Consider the following 26,309-nt stretch of genomic DNA (forward strand, 5'->3'; position numbering starts at 1 on the left):
GATGTAGGATTCAAGGTCAAAAAAAGAAAACAGGTGCACCCAGAACGTGCCGGAGCTGTGGGCGAAGGGAACGAACTTCCTCTGCCAGGCTTTAGGCTTGATTTAATAGCTAATTAATATTTAAATGAAGCACACAGTTAATTTGCGGCATAGTAAAGTCAAGGGCAGAGGAGTGGTATTCTCTAGGGTGACATTGTCTGGGTGTGGCAGCAGCGCCCCTCCCACTGGCTGGAGTCCCTCTCCCTTCGACCTGCGGAGAGGAGGGTGCTGTGGAGCCCTGACAGCCCAGGATGTAATAAAAGGGGACCTCGTCCTGCTTGCTCTCCACCCTCATTCCAGCTTGCTCCCCTCGTAGCTCAAAGCTGAGCTTCTGGACATCGCCACGGAGAACCAGACCCTCAATGAGACCCTGGGCTCTTTGTCAGATGCGATCGTCGGCCTGACCCACAGCCAGCTGGACTCTCTCTCTCCCGAGGCAGTGCACGGCGCCATCTCTACCCTCAACCAGGTCTCGGGCTGGGCCAAGAGCCAGGTCGTCCTCTTGTCTGCCAAATACTTGGCCCATGAGGTCAGTTGGAGCTTTGAACTCTTTTTTTTTTTTTTTTCCTAATGCCCAGAGACCCAAGGGCCAGTTAGACGCACAGAGCAGGGCAGCCAGTCAGTAAGAAGACGTGGAGGGCTTCACGTCAGATGCCTGTGCGGAGGGCCATTGGTTCAAATACTTCCTCTGCCATTTACTAGCTGGACGTTTGCTGCCTCAGACAATTGGTTTAATTTCTCTTTGCCTCAGTTTCCCTGTTCGTAAGGTGGTGAGACGTGAGAGATGCTCACAGGATTGCTGCAGGGATTATACAGTCAAGACACAGAAAGAGGGAGGGACAACCGTTTTCCGGAGTGTGAGCCCCGTGGCTGTGAGGAAAGTGTGGGTTCCGTCCCAGGAGAAAAGGCTCCAGAGATCTGAGCCCTGGACATTTTGGGTCTCACTCTTTTAGATCATACTCGTAGCCACTTCCTAGAAAGCAGACTGGCTCCTGGGGTACCGGTGTGATGACAGTCACGAACATGTATAAAGCACTTGCCGTGTGCCTGGCTGTGTTCTAAGTGAGTTAGTCATTTCATTTTCCCGACGACCCTGTGAGGTCAGTGGTGTTGGAAGCTTCATCTTCCAGGTCGTTGGTGTGAGGCATAGAGCATGTACGGGAACCGCTGAGGCCACGTAGCAGGGGCACAGGTGGGACGGGAGCCGGGACACGTGGCTTCAGAGCCTGCTTGCTTAATCCCACGTTAACTTCCTCCACCGTGGCGCCATGCCCACTGCCCACCCATTCTCGCTCTGTGACTCAAGGCCAAGGCCAGCGCATTAACTTGTCCCTTCCAGCCTTGTGTGGACTTTAGTTTGAAGGTGTGGCAGCCCTTCCCTGTTTCGACTGGGGGCCACATGGATCTCCCTGAGCATTTCTCCCTGAATTTGGTTTTGGGGAGCTGAGAGGGACTGACTTGTTCCCTGCCAGCCCTGGACAGGGTGGCTCATCTCTTTCCTGGTATCCAGCTTTTCCTATGGAAGGGCGAGGCAGCTTTGACTAAGAAGCCAAGCCTGAGAGGTCTCCCTCCTTGGGGACAGTGAGAGGCTGTCCACTCTACAGAGGAAACCAAAGGAAACCGCCAGCTGCCTTTTTGTAAAGCCAAGGAGCGCTCCTGAATATGTGGGACCCCCCCCCCGCCGACCCGGCATCTTCACTCCGGTGTGTGTGTGTGGGGGGGTGACCAGCTATAGTCACATCTGTCATCATGTATGAGACTCACATACTGAAACTTATTTATTTCAACTCACGGTTTCTACATGGAGATGGACGGGTGTGGGCTTTGCCACTTTAGATGCCTGCCCGCCGGCTGCCTCAAGCACTGTGAGGGGCTGGGGCTGGGGCTGGGTCAGCCGAGGGCCCCCCACCCGCCTGAGAGGCCGCTGCTGGTTGGTTCTTGCCCACTGCTGTCAATGCGGGCCCGTTATCACCTGATGTTTAGATTAAAAAAAAAAACCCACACACAAAGATTCAAATCTGGATGTTTATGGGAATTCCCCCAGTTTTTCAATGTCAGCTAGTTCAGGTTAAACTCAGGGAGAGCCCGCCACCTGGTCAGCTGTGGTGCAGGGGTCACTGTGTGGACATTTGCGCTGTGGCCTCACAGCTGTGGCCTCCGGGCAGCAAGGCAGTCAGCGCCCGTGTCGTGTTTTGATGTTTAACCTTCTTTCCCGTTAGAAGGCAGGACGGTCTGGGAGGACAGCCCGCGTGTTGCCCACGGTGGTGCCCCTGGCTCCCGTCCCTGTCCCTGGCACACTGTGGGGCCCGCTAGATGCCCCCACTCCCCGTGAGGGGACCGGCCAGTGCAGAGCCTCACGGCGTGGCGGTCCTTGCCCAGGGGCCGTCCTCCAACGTCAGCCAGATGGGTGTGCTGCTGGCCGGGGTTGGCGCCCAGGCTTTCCACGACATGGAGCAGAGGGGCCTCGTGCAAGTCCTGAGAAGTGCTGTCTCCCCGCACGGGTGCAGCCTGTCGCCTGTCCAGCAGCAAGGAGTCCTCAGCAAGGTGAGGGCAGACACCCAGGGCTCGCCCACATGGCTCACGGCGTGTGGCTTCGGGCTTCGTGAGTGGGCTGTGGCTTTGGGACACAGGTTCAAGGCTAGGGTTCGTTCGGCCTTCGACGAGGGATTGGACAGCGCCCTCTCCCGATGCCTGCCTTCCCTCCTTTCTGGAAAGAGACCCCTGAGTCACGCTGTGTTTTCTCCCAGACCCCAGTGCTGTCCTCGGCCAGTCGAATCTGGACAGCTTCTCGTAACTTAGGTTTCTTGAGATAATAATAGTTTAAAAGTTTTTCAGATCTAAAAACGAATGCTGATGTTCCCAGGGTGCTTGCGAAGGGCCCTTCTGTCATCTAAAGTCACGCCGTGCTCCCCTCTCTCTCGGCAGTGGGTCCTGGGGGCGTCCTAGTCTGTGCGATCTGCTTTGTCCAATTGCAAAATCTGTTAAGAAGCCCAACCCAAGGGTTCTGGCCCCAAACGCCAGCACCTCATGGACAGAAAGAGCACATATAGTTATCAATAAAGAGCCTGGGTTTGGAATAAGACAGACGTGGGCTCCAATCTCATCTATCAACCAGTTATTACTCGCGAAGCCTCCGTTTTCTTCCCTGTAAAGTGGGGATGACGATGGTCCCACCTCACTGGGTTGCCGAACAGGTTTGATGGATTTTACTGCCCGAGACGCACGTGACAGAGCGGCTGGCTCTCGTGCAAAGTTCAGTGCACCTTCTCCACGGCCGTTAACGTGTTTCTTCTCATGTCCGGCAGATCATGGAAGCAGGAGATTCTGCCTCGGGCATTGCGGAAATCCAAGGAGCTTTCTTTAAGGAGGTGTCTCTCTTCGATCTGCGGAGGGAACCCCGATTCAACGAGACTGTCGTCAGGGGAAAGGAGCTCCGGAGGGCTCAGGTGTGGCCACTAAGGGTTCTGACGCCAGTTCCGAGGTGTGTGTGGGCTTTCCTCACGGCACCCAGCGATTCTCCACCACCTGCTGGGGGTCCTGCGGTTCAACTCGATTCTGACCCTGTCCACCCGGTGACAGCATCTGAGCCCAAAGGTTGAGGGCTCAGTCCTACAAGGCAGTCCCCACTCCAGATGCCAGTCACAAGTCCAAGTTGTCACCTGTGCTTCTGACCGACTGGCTACAGATTGGGCGCTCCAGTGGCCCCCTCCTGGGCTTTGGTTAATTTGCGAGAGCAGCCAGCTCACAGGACTTGGAGAAGCATTTTGATTCCCAGATTACGGGTCTATTATAAAAGGCTGTAACTCAGAAACAGGCAGATGGAAGAGGCGCACAGGGCAGGTGTGGGGAGGGGGCTCCGAGAGTCCACGCCTTCCCCAGGCACCACTCCCCCAAATCCACACTGTCACCAATTAGAAGCTCTCAGAACCCCGTCCTTTTGGGTTTTTGTGGAGGCTAAATGACAATAGGCACGACTGATGAACTCATTGGCCATTGGCAAAGTCAGGGGATGGGACTGGGCACACCCTCCTAACCACGTGACTGTCTCCACTGGCCGCCCTGGTCTATTCACCCCTCTCTTCCTTCCGCGGCCCCCTTCCGGAGGCGTGTGCCCACTAGCAGGTGGGCATGGAAATAGGGGCTGGGCAGCGACCTCATAAAGCACAGCAAGTAAACCCCGGGCCTCGCTGCCGGCGCTTGGCTCTGCATTCGTCCGCGGGAGCCCAGGGAATGACGGGGTGTGAGCCAGGATGTGCGATTACTCCGCCAGCCGGGCACGTCCCAGCTCTGTCCCTTCGCCACCCCGTGGTCCTGGGCGGGTAACATAGCCGCGGGCCTCCGTGGCCCCGTCTGTAAAGCGGGGTGGTGGCCGTGCCTTCCCCACAGGGCCGCGCGCTGCTGGGCGCTGCGCGTGCTCATCTGGTGAGTGAGCGCCCCGTCCACACTGGCCGCGGTTCTCGTCCCTCCGCAGGCCTTGTTCCTGTACGAGCTCCTGTCCAGGACCACCGGGAGGCCCGAGGTGCTCCTGAGGTAGGGGATCCCCCGCCCCCCCGCGGCCAGCCCTCTGGGCCTTCTGTCTCTGGGCTTTCTGTCCCGGGACGAGAGCGGGACAGTCCCCTCTTCACCGGGGTCAGCGCGCACCACCCTCTCTTGCTCCTTCTTTCCTGTCCTCCGCACCCCACTTCTCCTGCCCCCCGTTTTGTTTTCCAGCACCGGGCAGCTGGTCAAAGGCGTAACCTGCGCACACATCGATGCCATGAGCGCAGACTCTTTCCTGGCCCATTTCCGGCTTTTTGAGAACAACCTCGGGCTGCTCTCACCTGGCCAGGTGTGGTGCACGCGCTTTCCTGCGTCCGCAGACTGCGTGGCCGCTGGCGGCTAAAGAGACTCACGCTGGGATGCTTCCCGCGATGCAAGGGAGGGCGTGGGACGGGCGTGGACCTTAAATGACAGTTGGGAGGTGCTCCGCTTTCCGTGTCCATAATGGGGTTCTCCAGCGGCTGAGTCACTTCCTTGCATGACACCCCTGTCCTTTCCAGGGGCAGTTGGGAATGAAACGTGGCTCTGGTTCCTTTTTTTTTCATTTAAGGCTTCATTTTCCAAATGGTTGTACAAACTCTTTAACCCTTTGGGGAGACGAGAAGCAGGAGCAGACTTTTCAAAGTTTCTCAGCAAGTAAAATATGGGCCTGCAGAACAGCGTTTGGACTTGGAGTGTAACTATGAGCTGCTCAGGGTCCCTGGGGACGAGCAGGTGGACACACAGCATCTTCCCAGCTCTGGCCTCGGAGCGTTTCAGATCTGAATGAAGCTTCCTAGGAATCCTCCCCCGACAGCCAGGAAACATAAAAAATTCAGGGGCGTTAGAGCCATGTGCAGAGCTGTACACAGCCCTGTCCTGCCCTCGGCTTGTCCCTTCTGTCCCTGGTTTCAAACACGAGCTTGTATCAGCATTCCCTAGAGGGCCGGAGTTGGCCATTCGATGGCTGTACGATTTCAGTTTTGCCAGATGAGAAAGTTCCGGACCTCTGCTGAAATACTGAGTGCCTGGAGTTGCTATGGTTTCGTGCACGTCAGAATGTGAGAGGTGGCTCTCACCTCAGAGGCTCTTACTGCAAAGACAAAGGGACACAAGGAAACGTTGGGAGGTGTGGGGCGAGTCTGATACGTGAGGGAGGTGACGGCATCAGGGCGTTTGCAAGTGTCTGGATGCATCAGAGTGTACACATAAATGCACGTAGTGCTTTGTGTATCGATTACACCATTAAAAGGACACAGACCGCAGAGCCCCGCTCGCCGACTTCCCCTTAGAGTAGGTCCAGTGCGATGCCCTATAATTTACGTTTCTAATCAGTTCCCTGCTGAGAACTAGTGGACTATGGAAAAGCCTCGCCCGGGAAGGGAGGGAAGTCAGTAACGAGGATGGATGGACATCACGCCCGCTTAGAGGAAGATCCATGTGTTCTGTTCACGTACAAAGCTCTTTACCTAGATGCTCCCCAGTCCTCAGAACCTTCAAATGCCAGTTTGTTAGAAAATTTGACTTTTTGTTTATATTTTTGCTGAGAGCACGTAACTATTATATTGGAAAAAAAAAAATAGGAAGTAAAATTCCCCCTAAAGCAGTGGCTCTCAACAGGGGACCATTTGGCCATATCTGCAGGCACTCAGCTGCCACACCTGGGGTAGATGCTGCTGGCATCTAGTGGGTGGAGGCCAGAGCTGCAGCTGAGCATCCCACAGTGCAGCGGAGAGCCCCCCAGCAAAGGGTTATCCAGGCCCCAATGTCAGCAGTGCCCCGGGTCAGAATCTCAGCTCTAGAGATAACTACAGGGAAAAGTTTGCTCTTGACTTTGAGAGGTTTTTGGTATATATAAAACATATTTATTTCAGCTCATACTATACGTATTATTTTGTTTAACTTTATGTAACACACATGTAAAACGTCATTCCAGGTTAATCATGTTAACATATACATAAATCTACCATAATGGAAACACAATAATTGTGTGGTATTCCGTTGTATTGCTGTACCATAATTTCCTTACCCAGCCCCCTGCTGAGGGACGTTAGGTTGTATCTCATCTCCTTGCAGTTGTAAACACAGCTGTGGTGGGCGCTCTCAGACTTACATTTTTGTGTTCCTTTTGCTATGGCCTCAATTTCCTCGTCCGTAAACTGGGCGCAGGAGTGTCCTTACCTACCCCCCAGGGCGTTCTGTTAGATAAGTGGACATACATAAAGCGCTTGGAACAGCGCCCGGCACCAGAAAGCGCAGTCTGTGTTTGCATCTTATTGTTATTCAACCCAGTGCCTAGAACTGCTTTAATCTTTCAGGTTAATTGCTTGGCGTGGAAACACTGGGAAGTTTCCAGGTCCTCTATGCCGCCCTTCCTCTTGGCTGCACTCCCGTAAGTGAGCATGCGCCCCACTTCCTGGCTCGGCGAGACGATTGGTGATTCTGTCCCCCTGGGTGCTGTGAGGAGCCCAAGGGGCAGAGTGGAGAGCGCCTTCAATAGCGAGGCCCTCGAGAACCAGGATTTAAATTCCGAGCCTCATATAGATAGTTGAGATGCTTTTGCCTTTTGTTGTTATTTTAAAACCAAAGCCAAAGCAACACAAGTCCGAGTGATTGGCAGTGAGGCAAAGCCCACGTGGGCCGGCCTCACGGCTGTGCCCAGGCTCTGGGGAGGCAGGGCTGCTGTCAGCTGTGGGGATTTTTGGTGGTCCGTGTGTGTGCTCAGGCTGCGGGGCAGCTCTGCTTTCGAAATACGCTCTGGATGGTGGTGGTGGAGGGGATGGGGGTAGATAGACAAACATGAAGCCAATTATAATACCATGCTGATATTTATTGAAAGTGACAGAATCTTAAGTCAAGCTGCCTTAGGCGATAAAAGGCAGTTTGGGGTACGGGTACTTGGAAGATCCACGGATGGATTTCAGGCCCAGCTTGATCCAGAGCCAGGTGCCGTTACCGTGGGAAGGGGTCATGGGCGCTGGGCACAATATCTCGGAGGAGACAAGAGACCGAACTGAAGCTTGAGGACTGAGATGGGGTCAGAGAGTCCAAACAGGGGCACGAAGGAGGTTTGGACCAGCTGTGGGTAAGGAAAGCGAGGTACTCGGGGGGATGCGTGGTGTGTGTCTGCAGAGCAGTTGGGAGAGAGAAAGGATGCTCAGATCAGGGAGGGCCTGTGTGACACCCTGAGGTGTCTCACCTGTATTCTGGGCACAGCCCTCAGGCTTACATTTCAGAGAGATTGTCACCTCTGCCCGTGGAGAGGACAGAGTGCAGGGATCCCGGCCAGAAGGAGGGGTGCGGTGGAAGCTTGTTTCTCTAACCTAGACCTCGGCGTGGCTGTCTCTTTCCACTCATCCATGTCTCAGCTCAAACAGTACTGCCTTAGAAGGGGCTCTCCTGGCTGTCCCTACCGTCATTCTCCGTTACAGAGCCATTGTATTTTCTTCCGTACATTTATCGGTAGCTGAAATGACCTGTTTTACCTACTGGTTTCTGTGTTTCTTCCCCCTCTCCCATTAGAATGACACATCCTGAGAGCAGGGACCTGCCCTCATGTCTTGCTCGTGGGTGTAGCTGGTCCCCAGCACAGTGTCTGTAAATATTTGCTGAATGGGTGGATGAATGGATGAATAAATAAACAAGCCAGTGGTACAGGGAATGGAGAGGCACGAATGGATCCGAGTAATGTTCAGGAGGTAGCAGTGACATCTGGGGATAAAGGGAAAGGGGAGTCTGAGGTGGCATGGGGGAAGGACATGTCGACTTTGGTTTTGGAACAGTCGGGTGGTGGCGCCGAGTTAGGCTGCATGCGTCTAAGCAGTCTTTCTCAACCTTTCCTTCATTATTGCCTTTCTGAGGAGAAACACTTAATTTCTCCTAATGAGAGAAATGATAAGGAATAAGATTTTGTTGGGTTAGAGGTGAGCTTTGGTGGGTCGCAAATCATCGTCTTAACTGAGACTTTTTTCACTCCTTCTGGCCTTTCTTTTCTATTTTTTCTTCTTTTCTCTCTGTCTCTTTCTTCTAGTTTTTCTTTTCCTTTCCTCCTCATCTCTCCTCAACCAGTCCATCAGTCAGCATACGTTTATGGAGATTCTATTCTGTGATCAGTGCTGCTGGGGCATACGAGAAGACCTTGATGGAAAGTTTGGTTCCCACCTGTAAGAGAGGAGCATGATGGGAAGTGTTTCTTGACCTAGGAGAGGAGCATGATGGGAGGTTTGGTTTCCCAATTGTAGGAGAGGAGCACGATGGGAAGTGTGTTTCTTGCGTTAGGAGAGGAGCATGATGGGGTTTGGTTCCCACCCGTAGGAAAGGAGCATGATGGGAAGTTTGATTCCCACCCGTAGGAGAGGAGCATGATGGGAAGTGTGTTTCTTGCCTTAGGAGAGGAGCATGATGGGGTTTGGTTCCCACTCGTAGGAAAGGAGCATGATGGGAAGTTTGGTTCCCACCCGTAGGAGAGGAGCATGATGGGAAGTGTGTTTCTCGCCTTAGGAGAGGAGCATGATGGGAGGTTTGGTTCCTTCCTGTAGGTGAGGAGCTTGATGGGTGGGAGGTTTGCTGCCTGCCTACCCAGAGGCGCCCCAACATCGCTGGGGAGAATATTTAAAGAACACTCCCGTGAGAGGCTGTTGGGCATGCAGACCCTGCTTTCGGGGTGATATGGAGCAGCCACTGTCTTCCTGCCCTTGGTTTCCCCCATCTCTCTCTAGGGCGCGCTACCTGGCTTCCGTCCCCGCCTCCCAGTGTGTGCCCCTTCTGATCAGCCTGGGGAAGAGTCACTTGGACGCCTTGGTGTTAGACTCCCACAAAAAGAATGTGGTGCTCAGGAAGGTGCAGCAGTGCCTGGTGAGGGAACTTCCTGGGGGACATTTTCACTGGTATCCCTTCCCCTCTGTGTGTCTGGGGCCATCCTGCGGAGCTCCCAGGGCATCTGGCTGGGATCTCAAGCCTGCGGTGCTGGCCAGAAGTGTGACCTGTGGGTCTCAGGCTGGCTCTGAAGCTGCTAGGTGGGATACCTTTGGATACTGGGTCTGGAAACTGTCCCTTCGGGGCCTGAAGGAGGGGTGGCCACTCTGTGGACTGCAAGGCGCACTGCTCACGGTCTGAGTTCTGGACATGGCTCTGCCGGGGCTGGTTATGCGGCTGTGGGTGAGTCATGTCCCCTGCCTGAGCCTCGGGCTCCTCATCTGTAAAACAGGTGCAAGAGCAATGTATTGTTTAATGCAGGCAATGTGTTGTAGGCAATGTATTGTTTAATGCCAAGGCCCAAAGGGCAGACTGTATGTGGATCCTGGCCTTGCCACTGGCTGGCAATTTCTTTGTCTTTAAGAAGTGGCTTTTATGAATACTTACCTCTTACAGTTACTTTTCAGATGAATGATGGATCAAGACCTGTAAGTGCTTAGAACAGTGCCTGGCACATAGTGAGCGCTCAGTAAGTGTTAGCTCTTCTTGTCATTGTGAGAAAGCGCTCTGAAGGCGTTCGAGGGCCAGACGAGCTTTGAGGTGTGGTTTTTATTATTGGCGTACTATTATTATAATGGTTGTCGAGCTCTGGGGTACCGTCAGAGCAATGACAACGACGATGACAACAGCCCTCATTTACCAAGTGCTCACCATGTGCCAAGTCTCTGTCCACACCACTCCTGGGGGTCTCTCTAGAGGTGAGACTAGTCTTCTATGAGATAAAATCAGGCCCCATGTCATCTCTGCTAGTCCATGGCAGGGCAGGCTATTTAGATCCCAGTACTTTCCCGAGGTTTGGGGTTGGGAAGTGTTTTTAAGGGGTCACGATAGTGAGCCCGCTGGGTCTTCTCATCGGCTCTGCTTGTCGGTTTCAGAACGATGCCATCGCTGACGAGTACACTGTGGACATCGTGCGGAATCTGCTCTGCCACTTGCCGGCAGCCATCATCCACCACGGGGTGTCCCCCAGAGCCTGGGCCACCGCCCTGCACGGCCTCAGAGGTTGCCCAGACCTCAGCCCCGAGCAGAAGGCCGCAGTGAGGCTCAGGCTCCTGGAGCACTGCGGGTGAGGACAGGGTGGGCTCGGCGTGGGGGTGGGGTGCGCTGGAGAAGGGGCGCCCAGCCCTGGCCCTCCTGCCCTCAGAGCAGAGATGGTCTCCAGCCTCGGACGAGGTTAGATGGGACTTTTATTCTGTGGGTCTCGGAACAGTAGTGCCGCTGTGCAGCCTCATGTGGTCGGCTCTAGTCCTTCTGAGCACGTGGAAAGGGAACGAGTTTTAAAAAGGTGGCACTTCACCAAGGCAAGGAAGTGACAGTGGAATCGTTGTTATGGAATGGTAATAATGACGATGGCGATGTCGCAGACGGTCGAGGACTTGTCAGCTCTGGCTGAGTGAGCGCTCCCTGGGCGAGGCAGAACTGTTTTATTTTTCTTTATTTTTTTTTTTCCTGTGTAGAATTTTCTAAAGTTCGGTCAGATAGTTGAGTAGGTCCTAGCCGTCAGTCAGTGGTTGGACAACAGACATTTCTGGAGAATCTCATGTGTCTCAGGCACTGCACTATTATGTAGCGTTTAAGAGCATGGACATCGGAGCTGAGATGCCTCGGGTTGAAATTTTGTTTCTACCATCTACTGTCTGTGTGACCTGGGGAAAGCTACTTATTTTTTTTGCACGTTATTTTCATGTCTATAGAATGGGCACAGTAATAGTCCCCATGGGGCTGTGGTGATGATTAACTGAGTCAATGCACAAAAGGTCTTACAACCGTGCCCGACATAGTGCTGAGTATGTGACAACTGGTCTACCAGGACCAAAGGTGCAGAGGTCAATAAGATGGGTGTGATTCCTGTCCTCACGGAGCTCACAGGCCAGCAGGATAATATTTTTTTAATCAAAGAGATGAGCATGTTTTTTGGCCAGGAGTGGTTTGCCTGGGTCTGAAGACAGGGCTTATCCCTGCTAATTGGGCAGACTTCCTTTGGAGATGTCACCAAATATGGTGTGAGGCACGTGTGGTCTCTATAAGAATGTCAGTGGGTTCTGTGTTAGTGCTGTCAGTATTGCCAAGTTCAAGAGGAAATTTCATCTTGCTGCGAGAGAAGACTGTTATGGTAATTTAAAGGAACAAATATATCGCTGCTGTTCTGTTGGCGGGGGGTGGTGGGGCAGGAAGGAAACGCTGTGAAGTAAATGACGGAAATTCAACAATTCAATTCAGGCTAAAAAAAAGGGAGTTTATTGAGTTCAGAAATTGAATGTAATGGAAAACTACAGGGGTGGACTTCAGGCACGGCTGGATCCAGGAGCTCACGTGATGTCATCAAGAATTCGTTCCTGCCATCTTTCAGCTCTGTGTTCCTGGGTGTGGCTTTCTTTCTCCCTGGTGATAGGAATGGCCTGCAGTATCCTTTTCACTGAGAGATGCCAGAAAGAAGAGATTGTTTCTCTAGTAGTTCCATCCAAATTCCTAGGGCTGACTCTGATTGGTCGGCTCGCATCACATGCCCATCGCCTTGGCTGGGGAAGTGGGACTGTGTGATTGACAGACTCTCCAGGTGCACAGGTGGTCTGCTTCCGAAAGAAGAGGATGCTGGGGGACAAGGACGACAGCACGGGGTTTCGACTTATTGCTTGTAATCTCTTCTTAGGCACCCCCAGAACTGGACAGCTGAGATGATCAAGGACATGGGACCTTTTCTGGCACTTTTCTCAGGAGATGAATTAAGCTCTGTTGCCACAAAGGTACCTCTGTGTTCCATCGTTAGGAGGAGTTTGGAGGGGAGGGAAAGTGTTTTCGGTTATACTCCACTGGGTCTGCTGCCAGCGTGTTCTTCTGGAACCTTCCTGCCTGCCCCGAGGGGCTCAGACGTCTCCAGCTGCGCTCCGGCAGAGGTGCGCAACCTGCGAGCTGTCGGTCCCCCTCCGCCATCTGCGTGCTTTCCAACAGCACGGCCAGCGTGGGTCAGTGACGTGTACTTACTTTATTGAACATTCGCTGGGCGTTATTGAGGCTGAGTGTCGTTTCGTATGATTCTTCGTAGAGACCAGGCTGGGGACCAGATTTGCGTGCGAAGCTGCTGTGACGGGGGTGAAGCCTGCTGCAGTCAAGGCTCCTCCCATCTCCACCCAGATTTAAACCTGCGTTTCAGGCCTTACTCGTTATTCATTCCTCCTCTTTTGTCTTTTCTATGCCACCCAGTTCCCCGACATCCTTCAGCAAACAGCTTCCGAGATGGCCGGGACCTTGCCCCCTAAAGAATTCCTCTGGGCTGTCTTTGAATCTGTCCGCAACAGCAGTGAAAGGGGGCCCAGCGCTGACCCCAGCCCCGGTGAGTGTTTCCGGGGTACCCGAGCCCGGGCCGGGGCAGCCGTGTTTCGACCGAGTCCCTGGCGCCCAGAGACCTCCGTGTGCCTGGGACTGGATGAAATGTTAGCAAAGCAAATAGAGCGACAGAAATCCACGGGCCGAAGAATCAGCTTCGTAAGCACACCCTGCACCCCTTACCCAGGCTCGCAGCGGAATGGGGGACACGGGCATCAGGCATTTCGAACCAGTCGACCGAGCGGGCCAGAATGGCCGGGCGTCTCTGCGTGGCAGTGCCGGGGCCGGGCAGGCCGCGTGCTGGCTGTGTGACTTCGGGTCACTCTTCAACTTCTCCGCACCTCTGTGTTCATCCTCTGTAAAATGGGGATGATAAAAGCCCCGCCTGATTAGGTTATCGCGAGGATTAATGGGTTTAAACCCGTAAACGTGACCATGACAGCACCTGGTGTGCAGGATGCTCCGTAAGCGTTGGGTATTCTCACGTTTATTGTGCAGACTTGTGCCAGGCAGGAGGGGACAAAGTTAATGAGACCCAGTAATAACTGTAACAATAATAGTTGACACTAAGCGCTTGCTCGCTTTCCTGTAACAAATGATTATTAAGCACGGACGATGTGAACAAAACAGACGGAAACCCCCACCCTCACAGAGCATGCTTTCAAACAGGGGTGTAGCCAGACCATGAGTTACACATGTAAGTAAAAGACACGTCTGCCCCATGATAAGGGCCAAGAAGGAAAAATAGAGCAAGGGGTGGGTGGGGGGTGTGCTCAGGGAGTGTGACTTGCAGAGGAAGGTTTCGGTTAAAGCTGACAGTGAAGACCCGAGGGATTGTGGGAGTGGGCCCTGTGGATGTGAGGGTTTGTCTTCCAGGCAGAAGCGGGTGTGGCTTCAGGGGGAGACAAGTTATGTGAGTGGCCACTGTGGCTGGAGTGGAGCGAGTCACAAGGCCAGTCATGCGGGGCCTTATAAGGGGACCGTGAGGACTTCATCTTTTACCCGGGCAGGAGTGTCAGGGGGCCATTGAGCAAAGAAGTGTCACGACCTGATTCACGTTTGTCGTAGGTGATTATCTCTCCATGCGTTTTCTCATCCTTGCCTCTGTCCCGTGAGGTGGGCACGATGGTTTCTCTTATTTTCTTGACAAAGGAAACAGGTTTAGAGAGATTAAGAGATTTGGCCAAAGTCACAGCATTAGTATGTGGCAGCTCTTGGATTTGTCCCCACAGCCGGTGGGGTCCACTGCGAGCTCCTCCTGCCCTCACCGTCTCGTTGTCACGCTGCGATGCTCTGACTCCGCGCTCGCGGGTGCGTGCAAGGCTTCCCAGCCTCAGCGAGGACACTCTGTCACCGGTGCATAGTCACAGGCTTCTTTGGTTGGTTCTGGGCATTAATTACTGTCGTGTTCATAGCAGTTAATGGATTAGCAGAATTCCTACTTGGTTTCATTTTGGCTAATCTGCGAGAATGGGTTGATTCCTTCAACAAACATTTGCTGAACACCAAGACCAAGTTCGTGCTGCATCGTTCGGGTCCTCTGACTCCGCTGTCAGATTGTGCAGAGGGGAGGCATCGCGGGGGATGGTTCTTCCGTCCCCTCCGAGTGGGTTGTAATGGCGACGTTTGAGGACCTCACACGGCACCCTTGACCTGGTCCGGTTTCATCTCTTGCTTGGAGTCTAGTGAGTTGGCACTGGGGATTCAGTGAGAAGCGGGTGGCCACAGGGCTCGGGACATGCTCTGGCAGGGGTGGCGCTGGTGAGCGTGTCAACCCCAGGGGCGTCCAGGGTCCCTTTCAAGACTGGGAACCTCGGGTTTTCTCTCTTTACCAGGGAACAAGGAGCAGGCACATTTCCCCTCTCTCCTGGGGTGTGAAGGCTGCAGCCACCTCCTCCCTCCCCTGTGGTTTTTATGGAGGGCATACCATCCCCCCGCTTCCCACTCTTAGGGGCGTTCCTTCCTCGTAATCCTAGAACCCTTAACTCTGGGTCGCAAACTCAAATGCACAGGGCAGTGGCGGCAGGCGGCATTAACGATAAGAAGGCTAACAGGCATCGAGCGCTTACTGTATACCTGGCACTGTTCTGGGCGCTCCACGTGATGACACAGTCCTCACGAGAATTCTACGAGATCATTGTGTCCTTTTATAGACAAGGGGACCAAGGCTCAGAGAGGCTAAATAGCCAGGAATTCTCACTACCAGCTCTTGCTGCCCTCGAGGCCGTTTGCAGTCCAGCTGTAACTTTGTCAGGCTGCTACTGTGTGCACGTGGCCGTGTGAAAAGCTGGCATTTGCCACGGATTGGTTAACAGATAATCAGCAGAATTGGCAGAGTGGGATTCTAACTGGGCCCTGAGTCCCCGCTCTCGCTGACAAATGCGGCGGAGAATCCTCATCCCAATAACGAGACAGACTCCAGTCCCCTGAGATTTCCTCCCTCTGCTCCTCCCCATTCTTCAGGTTGCCAGGGAGTCGTGGCTCCTTCTTCTGATGACATCTTCAGGTTGGCCGAAGCCAATGCCTGCTGGGCCCCCGAGGCCCTGCTCTGCATGGGGGAGGACGTCTTCATCAGGAACGTGGAGCTTCTGGGGGCCGTCAGGGGTTTCAGCCGGCCTCAGCTGACCGCCTTGAAGGAAAAGGCTGTGCAGGTAAAGCCCACCTGAGCCAGGTAGCACTGAACAGAGGAAAAACCCAGCACTTCCGTGCACAGAGCGCCCCCTGCTGGAGGAGTTCTCACTTGCGTTTTCGTGTTGAAATTTCCAGGTCCTCCTACAGGGCCCCGGCAGAGAACGGGGCGGGCTGTGTCTTGGCATCTAACAGACATTGGGTAAATCAAATTCTGTGAGAATTCCGGTGAGACGGTCTCTAGGAGTTGTGCCTTTTTTCTCTCTCCGTCCGGAGGGCCCCAGCTGCTGCTTGCAGCAGGTTTTCCCAGGGTCGGTTGCGATTTGTCCGAAAACGTAGCAGAAAGGAATAAAAAAGAGGGCTGGAAGCAGTTTGCCATCTTTATAAAGGGGCTTTGAGTGGCTTGTTTTAGCTCTTAGGGTAATTGTGGAGTGTACAGTTACCCTGGTGGGTTGAGACATTAAATTCCTTAAAATTATGTTTGTCACTATTGTTTATATTTAAGTAATCCAAGTTTATCGTAGAAACGTCATAAAATAATAAAGAAGTAAACCGGTCATACTCTTTTCCCCAGAGATAATCATTTTAATATTTTGGTATGTTGACCTGAAGCTTCTCAGGCTTCTGCGTATGCGCGTAAAATATATTTCGTACATGTATTTTCATGTATACTCACACATATGTGAACAAAAAATAATATACTTATCTACTCTTCAATAACTTCTGCCCACACCCAACAGTATACAATGCATATTTTCCATATCAGAAATATAAATCCGTATTTAAAATAACTATATAATATTTCATTTTATGGCTAATATTTATTTAGCTAATTAGTAGACTTTTATATTGTTTGTATTTTTTTAATCTCTCAAGGTACATATACATATTTATTCCTTTGGGTACTTGTCTCCTTATTTACTTAGGTGAAATTCCCAGAGGTGGAATTTTTGGGTCAGAGAGTACAACTATTTTAAAAGCTTTTGTTATGTATAGCCAGATTCCCCTCTAAAGAGCCTGTGCTGATTTATATTCTTGTCATCAACAAATGAGGGGGTCCTTTAGCCCATATCTTTCCAACACTATAAACAATCATTCTTTTTGGTCCCTGTCACTATCATCGGCCAACGTGGTATTCTTTGATTGTCATTAATATACATTTCTTTAATTATGGCTGAGACAGAGCTTTTCCTCATGCATTTATTTATTCTTTTGTGGATTTTCTGTTTATGCCCTTTGTCTCTCTTCTTTAAAGCAAAAGTAGTCCTCTTTTTCTTATTGATTTGCAAAAGAACTTTATATATGAAAGAGATTTACCCTATATCTGTTTTAAATACTGTTTGTAGTGATCGGCCTAATCTGGCTTTTTTTGTTGTTGTTGTTCCCATCTGAAGGTTTGGGACACGCCTTCTCACTGGAGAGAACACCACATCCTCTCACTAGGCCGTATTGCTCTGGCTTTTAATGAGAGTGAGCTGGGGCAGCTGGGGCTCAGCGCCATCGACACTGTGGCCTCCCTGAGCCAGCAGACGGAATGGACCCTGGGCCAGGTAGGTAGATGCTGCCGGATCTTTTAACTATCCCATCATCCTTGTCATTTCTGAGTCTGTTTCTACTGACTAATTTTTCTCCTAGTTACGAGTCGCATTTGCTTATTTGCGAGCCCAGGAATTTTGACTGGCTGATGGGCCTTGTGGCTTTTCTATGTCTGAGCACTCGATTTAGTTGTAAGCCTTCGTTTCGGCATACATTTAAATTACCTTTAAATCAGTCGACCCCTTTGAGCTTCCTTTGGAGCTTGATTAGGGCGAGTCTGGAGTGACCTTTACTCTGTGGGTAATTTATTACCCTTATTGAGACGTGGTTCTCCCGAGGACGCTACCTAATGATGGTTTGTGTGTTTCAAGACCTCTCTTCTCTGGCTGATGGGAATGGGACCTCTTTCCAGATCCACACGGGCTCTGGGAATTGTCCCACCTTCTGATGCCACCTACCGATCTGGTATTTACGTGGAGTTTTACTTGCTGCGTGTGTGGGTCAGTGCTCAGCCAGACTCGAGAAAATGTCTCTGCAGATTTTGCCTAGAGCTCGCTATCTGTGCAGTTTCTTCCTCTCCAGCACTTTCCACAAATCATAGGTGCCCTGACCTCGCTAAACTCAGATCTCTCTATCCTCAACTCGGCCAGACCCCTGGGCTTGTGTGGGCCCCCTTCCCTGCTCCATGTCCTGGAAACTGATTTGCTTTCCTCTTTACAGCATTATAGTCCTGTGCTCCTTGTTATCCAGTGTCTGAATACAGTTATTCCACATAATTTGAACCAATTAAAGCTTTCTCGTCGTTTACGGTGGGCGGGCGATTGCTGCGTCAGCTGCTCCTTCGTGGGCTAAAGAAGATGTTTTCCCCAGGATGTGTTTCAGCTGAGAGGGAGGTTAGACAGGGTCACAGAACTCCGAGTGGCCCCATTCAAATAGATTACAGTGTGAATCGTGTCCCCGGAGGTCCTGGCTGTGTGGCCTCGAGGAGTTAGGACACGTAAAACACTCAACGTGGCCTGGTACGTAGCATTCGATGCAAATGAGTCGTTTTCACTGTCTTCTCCATCCTCTTCCATCCCCCTTCTCGTTCTGGTAGTTGAATTGCTGCCTCATGTGCCAGATGAGAAGGTTGGACGCAGTAATCCGAGGTCCCTTCCACTCTGACTTTCTGTAGTCCTGGGGTTCTGTGACTCTCAAGCTGGTTGTGATTGGTTTGAGGAGCACCACATGACACGTCTGGTATTAAAACCATCATATTCGCAGTGTAGGAGAAAACAGAAAAATATACCCAAATGAGAAGCTACAGTATCTCTTCTCGTTCGCACCAGGTTTAACACCCACGGGCGGCAGTGGGATTTGCCAGTATGTTTGGAGAGGGTGTGAAAACCCAACGTTTGCATCTGTCATTGAGCGTTCGGGCCCCATCAGACCCTTAGGCACATGTTTCCACATTAATAGCCAGACATAGTGGGACCACGTTAACAGATAGTTCAGCTTAAAAACCAGCCTAAGGAAAAAGAACCTATTTTCGAGGGTGGCGGGATGAACAGAGATTGAAATCCGACAGCTCTTCATTTTGCAGTGGTTAACATTGCCTAAAAGTGCTGGTATTAATTGTCTTGGAACCATTACAGAGACATCGGTCCAGCCATTCATGTAAGTAGAGTTTGGCTTATTACCTGACAGGCCGAGCTTGCGTTTTCCAGGTTCTAGTGGCAAGGGCGATTTAATACCGCATCTTCAACGTGACTTTACTTGAATTGTAGTTTTGAGCTTCCGTTTTAAAGTGGGCACACCTGATTGCTGGGAAGCACGTACCACTGCAAGTCAACTAGCTGAAGCTGATTGGGAAGGCTTCATGAAAAAAGTTCAAAAGCTGACTTGAATTTCCATCTTTCCTCCGAACCCCGACATCTTCACCACCTAAGAGTACAGGCTAGAACCAGTGTTTACTAGCTGTGTAACCTCGGCATAGTTTCTCAACCGCTCTGTGCCTCGGTTTCCTCGTCCGTGACGTAGGGATCATAGTAACACTTTGCGGGGTAGTTGCGAGGGTTAGATGAGATGGTATACGCAGAGTGCCGGCATGCGGCGAACACTCAGTAAATATTATTAGCTATTGTTATTCTGGATGCACGTTCTGATTCCTCACCATCGTCATCATTGAAGACGTCGATGTCTGAGTGTGGTTTACTGAAGTTGCCCCGTAGAACCCGTGAGCCTTGTCATCATTGAAGGTGACTTCCCAAGACACCGACCAGTCCGATTTGCAGAAACATGGGAGAACTCCCCAAAGCCAGTTCCTTACATGAAGGTGACAATTGGATGCCATGTCAAAGGAATGTATATTGCCTACAACTTCTATAGATCAGTCACTCAGCTGTTCATTCATTCATTCATTCATTCATTCATAAAGTACTTATTGACTCTCTGTCATGTGCCAGGCATTATGCCAGGCGCTGGGGATATAATAGTGAACTAACTGTATACGGTGTGTGTCTTTGGGGATACAGACCAAAAAGCGAGCGATCGAGGTGAAAAAAATTGCAGAAAATGGACAAGGTGCTGGTGGAAATCATGGGGAGGGAGACTGCTTGAGAAAGGGGAATCCGGGCAGTCTTGCCTGAGGAGGCGGCGTTTAGACAGACCTGAGGGATGGGGAGGCGACAGCCATGTGAAAAGTGGGCGCCATTGCAGCATTTCAGAGTCTTTGCCAAACACCGCGATGATCCTTATTGTGTGATGCGGAGGGACTGCTTTTAAAGGAAGATGGGACATTCGCTGTGTCCCTGTCACCCTCGCTCCCATTCAGGTGTTTGTTCCTGGATGTCTGTTCCCTGTCTTTGCCTTGTGAGTGCTTGTCCTCTTGTAATCTCCTGCACCTGTCCCCATGAGCACTGAGACATCCAGACATTATTATACAGCTGATCTCCAGAGGATTGACTTGGATCCCTCCTCAGGTCTGACATAAGTAGGCCGAATATATCAGGGTTCACTTAGTTACAAGTGGCAGAAAACCCAAGTCAAAGTGGCCTGAGCAAGAAAAGGAATTGATCGACTGCCATAATGGAAAAGCTCAAATGTGGAGTTCAAGGATGGCTGGATCCAGGGGCTTCCACACTATTATCAGGAATCTGTCTCCCCATTTTTTGGCTCCGCTGTCCTTTGGATTGGCTTCGTTCAGAGAGAGGCTCTTTCCACGTGGCGAGTTCTGGCACCTACAGGTGTTTATCCTTCCCAGATCCAGTCCAGGGGAATTGTTCCAGCCATAGTTCTGATGCGTTGTGACTGGATCACATGCCCAATCTAGAGCGATCACTGCAGCCAGGCTAAGAGATGACATGTCAGGACCGGGCCATAGACTCATGCCTGGAAATTGGAATGCTGTCCAGGAGAGTCATGGACAGTGGTGGCCACAGTATGAGCATTTCAGGGGGCCCCCCACATCAGCCCTCTCAAACCTAAGTTCACTGAGGAGGTCCTGCGTGGTTTTCAGCACCAGAGCCTTTGATGTACTGCCCTCCGGAACTGAAGAGAGAGGCGCCAACCTGTCTGTAGGACCTCAGAGAAAGAAAAATTCCTTCTGGCTGAGGTAGGGAAGACTTCCTGAAGAAGGACATTGCACTTGAACCCCTCAAATAACAGCACGGTTGGGTTTTAGCAGTTGGACTGAAGGAAGGGCATTTCAGATCAGATGCAAGGACTGATTTGAGCAAAGGCATTAAGGCAGAAAATTGCTAGATTTTGCCAGGAAGTTGTGGCAATGGATGTTGGAAAAGTTTGGATCCTGGTGCAGAAGGACGTAAATGCCCAACCTGTCAGAAGTTCACGAGTGACTGAAGGAAATAAGCAGGAGACACAGACACAGGACACAGCTCCTTCAGTGTTGGTGAATCTGCAAGAGTGTCACTGTCCAGAGACACCTCCACAGGCCAGGACACAGACTCAGCGGGAGTGGCACCTGTGGGAGGTCAGCCCGGATGCAGATGGTTTGGTGCATCCGGACGAGTGGGGTGGGGCGTCAGACAGGAGGCTGCAGCATGTTATCCCCTCAGGCCTCGGGGTCTTGCCTGGAGAGTTCACCTCCGACTCTTCCTCATTCTTATAGGCTAAGTCCATCCTGCAAGGATTCCTGGAGGATTCGGGCTCCTGCATCCAGGATCTGAAGAGCTTCCACTTAGTAGGACTTGGAGCAACCCTGTGTGCCATGAACGCCACTGAAATCGCACTTATAAAGGTCGCAGAATTCAGGTAACCCAAACACTAGTGTGCACAATGGCAAAGGGTTGACCGATGGGTCGTTCATTCAGCAAGATACTCTCCTCTTCTGGATGGTAGGCTGCCTTTCTGGGCTGACGGGGGGAGTGGGGTTCACTGGGCCCTGCGTCGATGCCGAGTGTACCCGCCTTGCACACCCCTTTTTTGGCTGGTGAGTCTTCCAGGATCACACTATATCCTTCCCTCTTGCCTAGGGCGGTGGTGGCCAGAATTGGGAGCCTGGTCTGTAGCACCCACGTCTTAGCCGAGTTTAAGAAGAAGGCAGAGGCTGTGTTTGGGAATCCCACTGAGTGGTCCAGCTCTGTCTTGCAGGAGCTCGGAACCGTCGCAGGTAAGAGGCATCTGGGGTATGCCTTTCCAACCTTAACCCTGGGGAAAGAAAAGTAAGTAAAAGAACCCTTGGCCATGTGTAGCGAGCATCGAGAGGGTTCCAGCAGAAGCTCGATTTCAGCTGTGGAGTTGCAGACGGTGCGGCCCGCCAACCTGCTTTTTGGACGAGGCCTCCTGGCGCTTTCGTACACACTGAAGTGGTTTGGAACATGGGCTCCCAAACAGGTTTGCACGCCATCTGAAAACGCATGTTTCACCGTAGGAGACCGATCAGGGCTACCGTGACCCACACTTTTTTTTTTCTGAGCTGATTACAGAACTTGATTCCCAGGGTGATTTTCGGGGCCTTTCATAAGGAGCGATGCGTGCTCCGCTCGCACATGCGGCACCATTAATACAACAAGGAGAGCCTCTCTGGCTTGAACTAAACCCTCCTGATTCCTTTTTGTCCCCAGCCGGATTAACTAAGGAAGAGCTTCGAATGCTCGACAAAGATTTGATGCCGTATTTCCAGCCATTGGCCATCAGATGCCTTCCGGACGAGATATTCAAAGTAGGTTTTCGGTTCCTCACAGAATGGGAGCTTGACCCCATTTGATGTCATGGGGGGTCAGGAGGGGAGCAGGTGGCAGGCCTTGGATTCTCAAGGCTTGAGCCAGACTTCTGCTGACAGGGACAGAAGTAAGCTGTACACCAACGATGGATGTGTCGCAAGATAATTTTAGGGTTTTTTTAAAAGTCTTTTTTCCTTAAAAAATTTAATTGTATTAATATTTATGGTTGCCTTCTCTTCATAGCATGTGGCACTGGTTTTCTATATATAGTGTTATGACAGGTTCATATTCCCTTATCTCAAACCCTTGGGATAGACGTATTTCAGAATTCAGAAGTTTCTGGGTTTTAGAAAAATCACACTGTGGATTTACAGCATGTGACTTAACACCTTCAGCAGTGTCTGGAGAAGCACCCTGTAAGCGTAGACATTAATATTCCTGTGAAGAAATCGGTGACAAGTCATACTAATTAAACTAGAGACTGTAAATGGCCTCAAATCAATTCGGGTCAGGTTTTGCTGGTAAATATGTTCATCTTAAACTTTATAAAAACCTTTTGATCTTCAGACTTTTGGGGGGCTTCAGACTTGCCAACGAGGGATTGTGAACCTGGATAACATTGCCTTCTAAAATATATAATAGTAAGAACATTTGCATTGACTTAAAGAAAAGTATTAAGAAAGCCACACTCGGGCAGGTGAGGAACTGCTACGGGGAAAGTGAGAGGTTGGGGTCAGACCACCTGAAGTTAGGGGGGCGGGGTGCCCAGGGAGAGGTCCTCGCTTCCTGTCTACGTGCAAGCTCTGCAGAGCATTTGATGGGGACGGTCCGCTCTGATGGAGAGTGACCCTGGTGGTCTTGCGTGTTGGGTAAGTTAGGGACACATTTTGTCCACCGCAGCTGGACAAGACACACAATTGAGGCTAGACAAACCCCCACGATGGGGCATCAAGACAGGGAGCAAACACTGATCCTCATCAGCACCCTGGACAGCTCCCCGCACGGAGAAGGAGCAACAGCTGTTTGGGAGGAATAAACAGTCAGGGCCAGTGAGCTGACCGACCCTCTGGAGTCCTAGATGCTGACCTGTCGCTCAACACTTTCTTCTGGTCTTATGTGGAGTGCAGTTGGTGGCTGCTTCCTTGCTCAGGTAGTTATCCATTGCATAAATTCTAGCGGACCTCCTACACCGTGGTAGGCTGCAGGCTGGGGGCACCGGGGGAGGAGGGGCTCCGGGGGTAGGAGGGGCACGGCGCCTTCAGTGGGCTGGGATGCGGGCCCCGCTTCTCAGCTCTGGCACATTAATGCCGTGTGACGATGTGGGCCCAGGGTTAATGGGTCTTCTTTTTTATTCCCCCTTTTCTCTTTCTTTCCTTTCTTTGAAGAAGTCAGGCATCTCCATTTTCCCTGTGAAATCTCCTGATAATTAAATGTTGGCAACCACTTTGAATTTGTTTTTTAAAACAGTGTAGCAGGCCTGGAGATTCAATCTGGCCTGTGGGTGGCGAGTCAGCAACATTGGAAAAATAGATAATTTTTATAATACAGACTCTGTTAATGGTGGATGTAAGCTGTAAGCCAGGAGAGCACCTACGCGCGCTCTCTCTCTCTCTCTCTCTCTCTCTCTCTCTCTGTGTGTGTGTGTGTGTGTGTGTGTGTGTGTGGTGACAGGAAGGAGGTGAACCTCACAGCACAGATTAGCAGGACAGGTAGGGAAGAACAGTGTTCCAGGCAGAAGGAAGAGCATGGCAGAGCTGCTGCCTCCTGGGGGCTGTCATTGTGAGTGGTGGCTGGAGAAGTGGGCACAGCTAAGAGCTTGAAGGCCCCTTGGCACATTCAGGAGCCTGAGCTGTGTCCTGGAGGTGGGGGGCAGGGAAGCGTTCTGAGCAAGGAAGGATGGGTCCCACGAAAGCATCTCCCTGGACAGAAAAATGAGGGTGAGGGATGAGGATAGGGATGAAGGAGCATGACTCCTTTGATTAGAGTCTTTGGGGTTCTTAGAAAACAAGCAGGATGACGATAGACCCTCTCCGCAAATGCAGATCCTGCGGCCCCTTGGCATTCCAGACCCAGTGGGACCAGTCACTAAGTCCCCTGAGCTGGAGTGACTTCAGAAAACCTCTTGTCCAGGGTCCTCAAAGTGCCCATGGCGGCGTTGCCCATTTCCGGCGTCCACGCAGACGGCGTTGGTAAACCCCGCGTTCTCCCTCCTCTGCCCCGCACAGGCCTCGGCCCCACCGCGTTCGCGTCAGAGTCTGCACAGCCGCCCACGACTAGCCTCCAAGCCCAGAGGGGCTGTGACCTGCCCAAGGCCACGCAGCTCGTATGTGGCAGAGCTGGGCCTTCCGCAGATTCGGGTCTGCAGCCTTCGGTGTTTCCCCCTCCACATCAGTGGTCCTCCGATGGGGGACGGGAAGCTTTGGGGAGGGACCTTGCACGGCCTTTAATGACATTAAGTCACAGAGAGCAAGTCATAGCTTGCTTCCTTCCTTAATTTCTTTCTTTCTATTATGCCTCCTTTTCAACTCTCCTTGGATACCAATTATTCCAAGGAGGAAGCCTCAGCCGGAAGCTAAGATGTCCTTAACACCTCTGTAACACTTTTTAAGTCCCCTCTTTTTTTAAGGTCTCGGGTTCAGACATTGTTGGCTTGCAAATCTATCTAGAATTCTGCAATGCTGTTTTTATTTATTTTTTTTTTTGGCTTATTTTTAATGATCGGTTATGGCAAGTGAGTCTGGTTTTCCATTTTTGGAAATTTCCGTTTGAAAAGCAAATTGATTTTGGTAGCGAAGGAGTGATCTGAATTTAAGGGAGACCCTTAAGAGGAGCACACATGGTACATGAGTGCGGCCCCAGGGCGGCTGGCCGAGGTTTGGGGAGCCCGCGGAGGGGCGCCCCTGAGGGTGCTGACCCCTTTCACCGCTGCAGGAGCTGTCGGCGGAGCAGATCGCCTCCCTGGGCCCAGAGAACGCGGCGGCGGTGACCCCAGGCCAGCGCCGGCAGCTCAGCATGTGGCAGTTGCAGAGCCTCCAGCGGGCGCTAGATGGCGACAAGCCCCGTGCTGGGCAGGACGCGGCCCCGAGCGCACGCCCCACGCGGACGCCCTCAGCGAGGGCTGCGCCAGGTGAGCCGGACGGCCCCGCCCCCGGCAAGGCCCCGCCCAGGCGAGGTCCCGCCCCCGGGGAGGCCCCACCCCGCCACCCCACCCCGCCCTGCCCTGGGTCCGCCCTGCAGGGCCTGCGGAGGGGCGGCTCCTGACGCTGATGGGTGACCCCACCTTCAGAGAAAAATCCAAATTCTTTACCAAATGTATGCAAATGACTGTCATCTCCGGCTGCACTTGAAAGGGGCCTGGGGAGATCTTAAAAGCCGGCGGTGTAGTGGACCGCCCGCTGAACCCATCTAATCGGTCCCGGTGCATCTGCCCCCTCCCGCCTCCTCTCGGAGGACCATGTGCGGGGCGCCCACCACGTGCCAGGCCGGCGCAGGGGCGGCGATCCTGGCGTGAGCGAGGCGCACCCGGCTCCTGGGGAGTGAGCAGGATGATTTCATGTCTCCTAAGGCCAGGGGAGGAAGGAAGGAAGCGAGGGAGGTGACGGTGACTAAGGGCCGAGCTGAGACAGGGCGTAGGGGTGGGCGGCCTAGCCCCCCTTTCCCTCCGTGCCTTCCTCACCCCTGTCCTTCCGCCTCACTCTCCCCCTTCTCTGTGACTCCTGCATTCCGTGAGCACCATCTTTGGACTAACATGTGGGGGACAGTTGTGAACAAGCCAGATGCATCCCTGGTGCTCGCTGAGCGTGGGGGCCGCGGGGGAGGGCACGTCCCTATGCAGGCGACCATGAGGCAGGATGACAGGTGCTGGTGATGGCGGAGGCATCGAGGGAACACACAGGAGAGGCAGCTAGCTGACCTAGGTTTGTGGGAGCCCGCTTGTGGGGAGCCCGTGTGGCCAGGGAGACCTCCCCAAGATAGTGATGTCTAGAGGTCCACCCAGGCTGGGGAGAAGATGGGCTCAGAGGTGGGGGGTGGCCCAGGGACAGGGAATTGCATGAGCAGATCCCCAGAGAGCAGAGAGAACTTGGCGTCTAACTAAAACCTCTAATCCCTTTCTGACTTCTCTTGGGG

At 52.3% G+C, this 26,309-nt stretch overlaps 1 protein-coding gene across 1 annotated transcript in view; it reads left to right on the plus strand.

Annotated features, from left to right (window-relative positions):
- The window catches only part of OTOA (otoancorin), a 50,766-nt gene that overhangs the window by 18,332 nt on the left and 6,125 nt on the right, over positions 1-26,309 (plus strand). The window contains exons 12-27 of the mRNA XM_006912557.2: positions 356-568; positions 2,419-2,583; positions 3,345-3,485; positions 4,511-4,569; positions 4,750-4,867; positions 6,876-6,949; positions 9,276-9,411; positions 10,407-10,597; positions 12,182-12,275; positions 12,733-12,862; positions 15,319-15,506; positions 16,878-17,033; positions 21,128-21,270; positions 21,492-21,628; positions 22,083-22,180; positions 25,113-25,308. Of these exons, the coding sequence (XP_006912619.2) occupies positions 356-568; positions 2,419-2,583; positions 3,345-3,485; positions 4,511-4,569; positions 4,750-4,867; positions 6,876-6,949; positions 9,276-9,411; positions 10,407-10,597; positions 12,182-12,275; positions 12,733-12,862; positions 15,319-15,506; positions 16,878-17,033; positions 21,128-21,270; positions 21,492-21,628; positions 22,083-22,180; positions 25,113-25,308 (2,239 nt within the window). The remainder of the gene's footprint in view (positions 1-355; positions 569-2,418; positions 2,584-3,344; positions 3,486-4,510; positions 4,570-4,749; positions 4,868-6,875; positions 6,950-9,275; positions 9,412-10,406; positions 10,598-12,181; positions 12,276-12,732; positions 12,863-15,318; positions 15,507-16,877; positions 17,034-21,127; positions 21,271-21,491; positions 21,629-22,082; positions 22,181-25,112; positions 25,309-26,309) is intronic.

The sequence above is a fragment of the Pteropus alecto genome, unplaced genomic scaffold (assembly GCF_000325575.1).
Source record: "Pteropus alecto unplaced genomic scaffold, ASM32557v1 scaffold15, whole genome shotgun sequence".
NCBI lineage: Eukaryota > Metazoa > Chordata > Mammalia > Chiroptera > Pteropodidae > Pteropus > Pteropus alecto.